Source organism: Theropithecus gelada, chromosome 3, assembly GCF_003255815.1.
Source record: "Theropithecus gelada isolate Dixy chromosome 3, Tgel_1.0, whole genome shotgun sequence".
Taxonomy (NCBI): domain Eukaryota; kingdom Metazoa; phylum Chordata; class Mammalia; order Primates; family Cercopithecidae; genus Theropithecus; species Theropithecus gelada.
In genome coordinates this window covers 13,616,455-13,625,516 of record NC_037670.1, presented here as the reverse complement: position 1 = coordinate 13,625,516, position 9,062 = coordinate 13,616,455, and the positions used below count along the sequence as shown (strand labels likewise).

The window sequence follows — 9,062 nt, the reverse complement described above, 5'->3', positions numbered from 1 at the left end:
TCACAGCCTGTGGGACAAAGCCTTTGGGCTGAACAGTTTCCCTAGAGCCCCCTGCGTGTCCTTGTTCCTCAGGCAGTAGATGAAGGGATTCAGCATGGGAGTCACCACCGTGTACATCACTGAGGCTAGTGAGTCCTTGTCTGTGGAGTGGGAGGATGAGGGCCTCAGGTAGACCCCTGAGATGGTGTCATAGAAGAGGATGACCATGGTCAGGTGGGAGCCACAGGTGGAAAAGGCCGCCTGCTTACCCCGGGTGTAGTGGACTCTGAGCACCGTGACTGCAATGCGTGTGTAGGAGCCGAGAATGCCAAGGAAGGGCAGGAGGACAATCAGGCCCCCCACCAGCATGATCATGAGCTGGTTGAGTCGGGTGTCAAAACAGGAGAGCTGGAGCAGGAGAATGAGGTCACAGAAGCAGTAGGGGATGATGTTGCTGGCGCAGAAGTCCAGCCGGGCCATGAGGAGGGTGTGCAGCAGGGCATGGAGGCTGGCAATGGCCCATGAGCTGCCCAGCATCAGGGCGCAGCCGTGCAGGCTCATCTTGGAGGAGTAGTTTAGCGGGTGGCAGATGGCCAGGTAGCGGTCATAGGCCATTGCTGTCAGAAGGAAGTTGCTCCATGTTGGCGAGCCGGATGCAGATGTAGATCTCTCCCAGGCAGGTGCCATAGGAGATGGCCTGAGTCTGCGTCTGGATGTTCTTGAGCATCATGGGGATCGTGGCAGGGATGAAGCAGAAATCCACCAGGGAGAGCTGGCTGATGAAGTACATGGGGGTGTGGAGATGGGAGGCTGAGCCAATGGCCAGGATGATGAGCAGGTTTCCTGCCTTGCAAACCAGGTACATGGCCAGGAAGAACCCGAAGATCAGCTCCTCCTGCTCTGGCCGGCTGGAGAGCCCCAGGAGGAGGCACTCCGAGGCACTGGTGTGGTTTCTGCGCTCCATGGATGACAGGTCCTGTGGGGAGAGCCAGACCAGTCGCAGACCAGTGAGAGATGAATTCCTGGGCCTCCTGTAGTCCCTCAGCTCTCATTTTGGGCACATCTCTGTGTTCATTTGGTACAAACCCCAAAGCAGGCTGTCAGCCTATCAAAGGAAAAGCCTCAGCCAGGGAGCCCTACAGCCTCAACATACCCAGGCATCAGGGTTCAGTTACTTCACTGCTAAACTTCTGCTGACTCTGAACCCACGAAGCCCCATCTGCCGTCCCTCCATGGAGAATCCTGGTGGTGCATGGTCATGTATTCAGTGGTGGCAGCAATGAGGCAGTTACTTAGGGCATTTTACCCCCCAAGTTTTCATCACACTTTCATTCTTTGATATGAGCAACTGATAATGTCTCAAGATTAAGTAAAGACCTGTAGAAATGTAGTTTCTTCCCACTCCTGGTAAGGGGGGCCACTTGAAGGTTGTTTCTGTATGGAATTCTGGAAGTATAATGGCAGATGTGCAGAGCTGCAGGGTACTGTGGGTACACACCCTCCTTCCCCCTAAGATTTTGTCTCCTTTGGTCCCGACCCAGGCAGAGCCCAGGACTCCGGGGTCTGTGGCTGCTGCTCCCCACCTTCGGACACCTTGGCCCAGGTGATGCTGCTGAGGCTGAAGGTCAGGGCAAGCCTGGGCAGAGGAGCCTGTTGATAGGGCCAGCTCAGCCAGCCTTCTGTCTGCGCTCGTCCAAGAAGGGCCTCACCTCTAGAGGGTAGTCGAGGAAGAGTGGGAGTTGACCCTGCGGATACCAAGGAGAAACTACAGCTGTAACTTTGCCCAGAGTCATGGAGACCATAGCAGAGCCACATAGGGACCTCACTCAATTGGAATTAATAATAGTTCAGAGATTTCAGCTGATGTTGCATTAGACATAAAGCATTTTTTGTGGCTTCAAAAGAAAGAGTGAGATGTGGGTCCTGTCATAAAGTGAATCTGTAAAGAGAAAGGGAAGAAGGACAGTGCAGGGTTAGTGTGCTGATTGGGGATGGGACACAGGTGATGGGAAATCTGTAGGAGAAGGCGATGGGGTGGGGTTCTGGCCACGTGGGAACTGGGCAGGGGATGAGAAGGGGAAGCATCCAGTGAATGTGGTAATCTTGTCTGCTAAAGGCATTCTTGTGAGGATTAAATGAGGAAATGCACATATGTGCTAAGAACAGGGCATTGCACATAGGCACACAGTGAGCACTGGCTACTATTATTCAAGTAATTTTTAGAGGCAAATGTGATTTTAATACCAGACTAAACATGGACAATGAAAAGATTGGAGTCCAGTTTTGTTTATAGACATAGATGCAAATGCCACAAATAAAATATTTGCAAGCAAAGAAAACAACACATTGATAGAGCTAGCTGTAAAACTGGAAATCTGTTAACTTAACAAATGAAATATCAAAATAATGTAATTCATTCATGATAAGACATCCAAATAAATTTATTGTTACTTTGTAGATGAAAACTCTCAAAGCATTAGAGTGTGTTTTCTTAATATGATAAACTGTGTATCTAAAAACAAGAGTTGGCCAGGCATGGTGACTCACACCTGTCATCCCAGTACTTTGGGAGGTCGAGTCAGGAGGATTGCTTGAGCCCAGGAGTTCAAAACTAGCCTGGACAACATAGTGAGACTCTGGATCTGTTAAAAAATGAAAAAATAAAAACGAGTCAACATCATGTCTATTGAAGAATACTACTTTCTCTCTAAAAGAATAAGATAGAAATGTTCTCTGTTATCATTCCTTCTTTAACATTTTCCTAGAAATGCTGATGATGGCTATCTGAAAAGGCAAAAGGAGTAAAAACAAGGTTTTGCAAAAGATTTATCTCATAAGTAAGCTATTGAAAGAAATAAAACAATTGTTAGAAATAATGTTAGTTTAGCAGAGTTGCAGGATATAATGGCAGACAAATATCAGTTACTTATACTGAATAACCATTTTAAAAAGCAATGAAAAAGATGATTTTATTTCCACTAATGATGAAATTGAATATTGGAATTTGAATGCAACTTAAAAATGAAATATTGTCCAAAATTTATAATGGATAAAGTTAAGGAATTCATAAGATAAAAATAGATTCTAATTGAAAAGTTTAAATATATTCAGATTATTATGCTCCCTAAAGAAATAAATAGATGTTATTATTAATAATACAATTAATAAATATACATTATAGACCAAACATTGTGCTATTTACATATGAGTTTTTTTTTTTTTTTTTTTTGAGACGGAGTCTGGCTCTGTCGCCCAGGCTGGAGTGCAGTGGCCGGATCTCAGCTCACTGCAAGCTCCGCCCCCCGGGTTTACGCCATTCTCCTGCCTCAGCCTCCCGAGTAGCTGGGACTACAGGCGCCCGCCGCCTCGCCCGGCTAGTTTTTTGTATTTTTTAGTAGAGACGGGGTTTCACCGTGTTCGCCAGGATGGTCTCGATCTCCTGACCTCGTGATCCGCCCGTCTCGGCCTCCCAAAGTGCTGGGATTACAGGCTTGAGCCACCGCGCCCGGCTACATATGAGTTTTTAAATTCTACCCCAAACTCTATAGGTGGGTATTCATTCTTTTTTTTTTTTTTTTTTTTTGTGAGACAGAATTTTACTCTTGTTGCTCAGGCTGGAGCGCCAATGGCGTGGTCTTGGCTCACTGCAACCTCTGCCTCCCAAGTGATTCTCCTGCCTCAGTCTCCCAAGTAGCTAGGATTACAGGTGCCCACCACCACACCTAGCTAATTTTTTTTTAGTAGAGATGGGGTTTCACCACGTTGGCCAGGCTGGTCTCGAACTCCTGACCTCAGGTGATCCACCTTCCTCAGCCTCCCAAAGTGCTGGGATTATAGGTGTGCGCCACTGCACCTGCCCCGGATATTCTTGTCTTACTTACAGAGGCTTATAGAGATTAATTAAATATGTATAAATGTAGAAATTTTATGTTTGGGATTACACAGGAGGAAACAAATCAGATGAAAAGAGATCATTGGTTCAAAGATATTTGTTGAAACACCATTTTTAAATGTTTTAAAATGTGAAACAACCAAATTTCCAAAATAATAAGAGAATAGTTTTGCAGACTCTGATGTCTCAATGATGTGGAATACTGTACAGACAGTAAAAATGAAAGATTGTGTCAATTTCTGGATATTTGCCTATGATGTAGATTTTCAAAGCAGAATGCATGATAACCTATGCATACCAATGACATCTGTGTCAGAATGTGCACACACCACCAAACATAAGATGTTAATTTGGAGGCTGACGGAGAGAACAGTTTGAGGTTTAATTTCCCCTGGCTTTTTCCCTGCTTACATTCTTCACGGTGTGACAATCAGGTCATTGCAGGCTGTCACCAGCTCTGCTTCTGGGCCTGTCTTTGCACCAGCAAACATTTTCTTGTATCTATGCCTAGATTAAACATTAGAAGGGGCTGGAATTGCTGGGTAATGAAATTGCTGGAGAATCCTCCATTGTAGGGATGAGAGCAGAGGCTGAGAGGGGTTGTCCAGGAATCAAATCCTTTGTGCTGTGGGAAGTCTGTTCTCTGCTAAAATGATGGCGTTGGATCCCTGGATGGTTTCTAAGGTCCCTTCAGGGTCAGGTTCTGCTTGTCTTTGAGAGGTGGAGGAGGAGGAGGAGATGTCTTTGGCTAAGACATTTAGGGACTTTGGGGAGGAGTGTTTCTCTTTCCTCCCCTACATGGGCACTGACCTGTCCAGTTGGTCTGATTTCTGCAAACCCCACCCAAGGCCCCTGCCTTCTCCTGAATGGCTTTTCCTCTCTCAGGAGCTCAGAAAGCTCACAAGCAGCCTGGGGCCAGGGACACAAGCCTGGGTCCCATGGAAAGCAAGATGAGAAAGCAGGTGGGTGGGAGGCAGGGAGAGGGAAGTGGCTGGGGAGAACAGAACCTGATTCCCTGGTGGGTTGGCCAAGGAGTGGTGTCTGGGCCTCACCCTCGGCTTATTTGCAGGCTATTCTTGGAATATAGGGAGCAATCCCCAGTGGACATTGTTAGAAATAAATGTGCAGTAATTGCTTGGGGTCCTGCTGGGCCCATTTCTCCTGGGCTCCAGATACACCATTTCCTTAGGGATTTTCCACTGGAGAGTGATGGCCTTCAGAGGTTTAATTTGCTACTTTTGTCTCCAGAGGACATCTCTACAATTCTCTGCTTTTCTGTAGTTCAGGGAATTCATCTCATTGATTGTATGAGATCAGAACTCCAAAGTTCATGTTGATGTCCCCCTTTTAAATTGAGGACATGATCTCATTCTTTTTTATGGCTGCATAGTATTCCATGGTATATATGTACATTTTCTTTATGCAGTCTGCCATTGATGGGCATTTAGGTTGATTCCATGTCTTTGCTATTCAGTGCTATGATGAACACATGTGTGCATGTGTCTTTTTTGTTGTTGTTCTTTAAATGGTGTACATTTAAATAAGTTATTTTTTTAAACTTTTAAGTGCAGGAGTACATAATGCAGGTTTGTTACATAGGTAAACTTGTATTTTAGGGGTGTGTTACACAGATTATTTCATCTCCCAGGTATTAAATCTAGCACCCATTAGTTATTTTTCCTGATTCTCTCTCTCCTCCCACCCTCCACCCTCTGAGAGGCCCCAGTATGTATTGTTCCCGTCTATGTATCCATGTATTCTCATCATTTAGCTCCCACCTATATGTGAGGACATGCAGTATTTGGTTTTCTGTTCCTGTGTTACTTTGCTAAGGATAATAGCCTCCAGCTCTATCTATGTCCCTGCAAAGGACATGATCTCATCCTTTTCTTTTCTTTCTTTTTTTTTTTTTTTTTTTAATTAAATGGAGTCTCGCTCTGTTGCCAGGCTGGAGTGCAATAGCGTGATCTTGGCTCACTGCAAACTCAGCCTCCTGTGTTCAAGCGATTCTCATGCCTCAGCCTTCCGAGTAGCTGAGATTACAGGCACGTGCCACCACATGCAGCTAATTTTTGTATTTTTAGTAGAGATGGTGTTTCACTATGTTGGCCAGGATAGTTTTGGTCTCCTGACCTTGTGATCTGCCCACCTCGGCCTCCCAAAGTGCTGGGATTACAGGCGTGAGCCACCATGCCCGGCTGATCTCATTCTTTTTTTATGGCTGCATAGTATTCCATGGTGTATATGTACCACATTTTCTTTATTCAGTCCATCATTGATGGGTATTTAGGTTAATTTCATATCGTTGCTATTGTGAATAGTACTTCAATGAACATATGTGCATGTGTCTTTATGATTTATATTCCTTTGGATATATACCCAGTAATGGGATTGCGGGGCCAAATGGTATTTCTGTCTTTAGGTCTTTGAGGAATTGCCACACTGTTTTCCCTAATGGTTGAACTGATTCACACTCCCACCAACAGTGTATACGTGTTTCTTTTTTTCTTTTTCTCCACAACTTCACTAACACCTGTTATTTTTTGACTTTTTAATAATAGCCATTCTGACTGGTGTTAGATGGTATCTTATTATGGTTTTGATTTGCATTTCTCTAGTAATCAGTGATGTTAAGCTTTTTTTTTTTTTTTTTTTTTTGAGACGGAGTCTTGCTCTGTCGCCCAGGCGTGGAGTGCAGTGGCGCGATCTCGGCTCACTGCAAGCTCCGCCTCCCTGGTTCACGCCATTCTCCTGCCTCAGCCTCCTGAGTAGCTGGGACTGCAGGCGCCTGCCACCACGCCCAGCTAATTTTTTGTGTTTTTAGTAGAGATGGGGTTTCACTGTGTTAGCCAGGATGGTCTTGATCTCCTGACCTCGTGATCCGCCTGCCTCAGCCTCCCAAAGTGCTGGGATTACAGGCGTGAGCCACTGCGCCCGGCCAAGCTTTTTTTTTTTTTTTTTTTTTTTTAAATAAGATTGTCGGCCACATGTATGTCTTCTTTTGAAAAATGTCTGTTCATGTCCGTTGCCCATTTTTTAATGTATTTTTTTCTTATAAATTTAAGTTCTTTATAGACGTTGGCTATTAGACCTTTGTTGGATGCATAGTTTGCATTTCTTTTCCCCAGTCTGTGTTCTTGGCACCTTTGTCAAAAATGAGTTCACTGTAGATGTGTAGATTTGTTTCTGGACTCTCTATTCTGTTCCACTGGTCTATTTGTCTGTTTTTATACCAGTACCATGCTGTTTTGGTTACTATAGCTCTCTATTGAAGTCAGGTAAATGTGATTCCTCCAGTTTTGTTATTTTTGCTGACGATAGCTTTGGCTATTCTTGGTCTTTTGTGGATCTATACAAATTTTAGGGTTAAAAAAATATTTCTGTGAAGAATGTCATTGGTATTTTGATAGGGATTGCATTGAATCTGTATATTGCTTTGAGTATTGTGGACATTTTTAACAATATTGTCTTGAAATATATAAACATGGAATATCTTTCTATGTTTTTGTGTCTTCTTCAATTTCTCTCATCAGTGTTTTATAGTTTTCATTGTAGAGATCTTTCACTTCTTTGATTAAGTTAATTCCTAGGTATTTAATTTTATTTGTGGCTATTGATTTTATTTCAGATTGTTCCCCGCTGGGATATAGAAACGCTACCAATTTTGTACATTGATTTTGTATCCTGCAACTTTACTGAATTTGTTTATCAGTTCTAGTAGTTCTTTGGTGGAGTCTTTAGGTTTTTAAAATGTCATTTGGAAGTCATATGGAAGTATCATTTAGAAATCATTTCCAAATACCATTTAGAAACCATTTGAGTATTTTCTTACTTCCTGGAACAAAAAGTATCCTGCGGTCATCTTGAACATTCTTACTCCTAGCCCTGGCATCAGCCATTTCTCTAAGGAGCTCTGATTCCCTTCAGTGGAAAATGATATTCATAAGCCAGGATCTAGGCACTAAGTGTACTCATTGCTATTAGAATGTCATTGTTATCTATCCCTATCAGTGGAGAGAAGTAGGGAATATATGTTTTACACACACACACACACACACACACGCATGCTTACAAATACATGCACATATATTTACATCTATCTATGTATCAACTATCTGTTATCTATCTGTCATCTATCTATCCATCTATCTATCTAGAAAAGAATGAATGTACACTGATACATCCATTCCAATCTGACGCCATAGGATTCTTGCTAGCTTTCTCCCTTTCTGAATCTATGGCTCTTTCCTGCAAAAGTGACACACCTTTCTTCCAGTATACTTTATTTACTTATGTGATCAATCCCCTTTATGTAGCCAACTCTCACCCATCCCTTCCCACTCATGGATGCCCTCCTCACCTCACGTGGGTTCTCCATGCCCTATTTTGCTCTGGCTGCTCTTGAAGGTCACATCTCTGTGTGGACCCCTTCTCTGATTGTTTGGGCTCCTACATCCAGGTCAGGCTGCCCCTCCATGTGGATGCCTTCCCCAGCACCCTTGGAATCTGACTTGGAGCCACCTTGACTCTCTCCTCCACCTTAATGTGTGTCTACCACATGGCTGCAACCCACCTAATGGCTTTAGGATTCAGAAAGAGAGGGGAAAGGAAGGACTAAAAAAGGAAAATAAATGAGTGCTTTTAGACATGCTGCCCAATCAACTGACCAATTGACCATTTTTTATTCAGTGTTCATTGCATTAAGACAATTGGGAGGTGAAGATGGAATGCAAGATGTTTATAAGAAAACATGTTTCCTGTATTCCAGAAATGTCAGGGGAGATGAGGTAAAAACAATAAATCAAAACTAATAATATGATAAGTGCTTCATTGAGTGTTACAAAAAATATGTTCTTCAAAGAAGGCAGGATGAAACTACGAATATTCTCTCCAAACAATGGTCAAAGTCACAGTAGATTAACTCTCACCTATTTTAATAATCAAATTGGAGTTCTGACAAAGGCCCCACACCAACAGTGACTACAATGATAAAAAAAAGTTTATTTGTTGGTTCTCAGTCATTCAGTTCTATAGATTTCTCTTTAGTGTGCAGGACAGCATCAGATAATATTTTTGTAAAGGGGATTTTATCTCTTTGCTTAATATAAAACTTATTATAGAATATTACAAATAAAACGTGATATAAATGTCACTATTCAAGTCATCACGATAATTCTTATTTTTCTGAAAA

At 43.0% G+C, this 9,062-nt stretch overlaps 1 protein-coding gene across 1 annotated transcript; it reads right to left on the bottom strand.

The window, feature by feature from the left end:
* LOC112620635 (putative olfactory receptor 1F2) lies at nt 1-1,772 on the bottom strand. The gene is given in 3 exon segments (XM_025379363.1): nt 1-612; nt 614-955; nt 1,689-1,772. Coding segments are annotated over 3 exon segments (1,038 nt in total).
* Nucleotides 1,773-9,062: the final 7,290 nt, after the last annotated feature.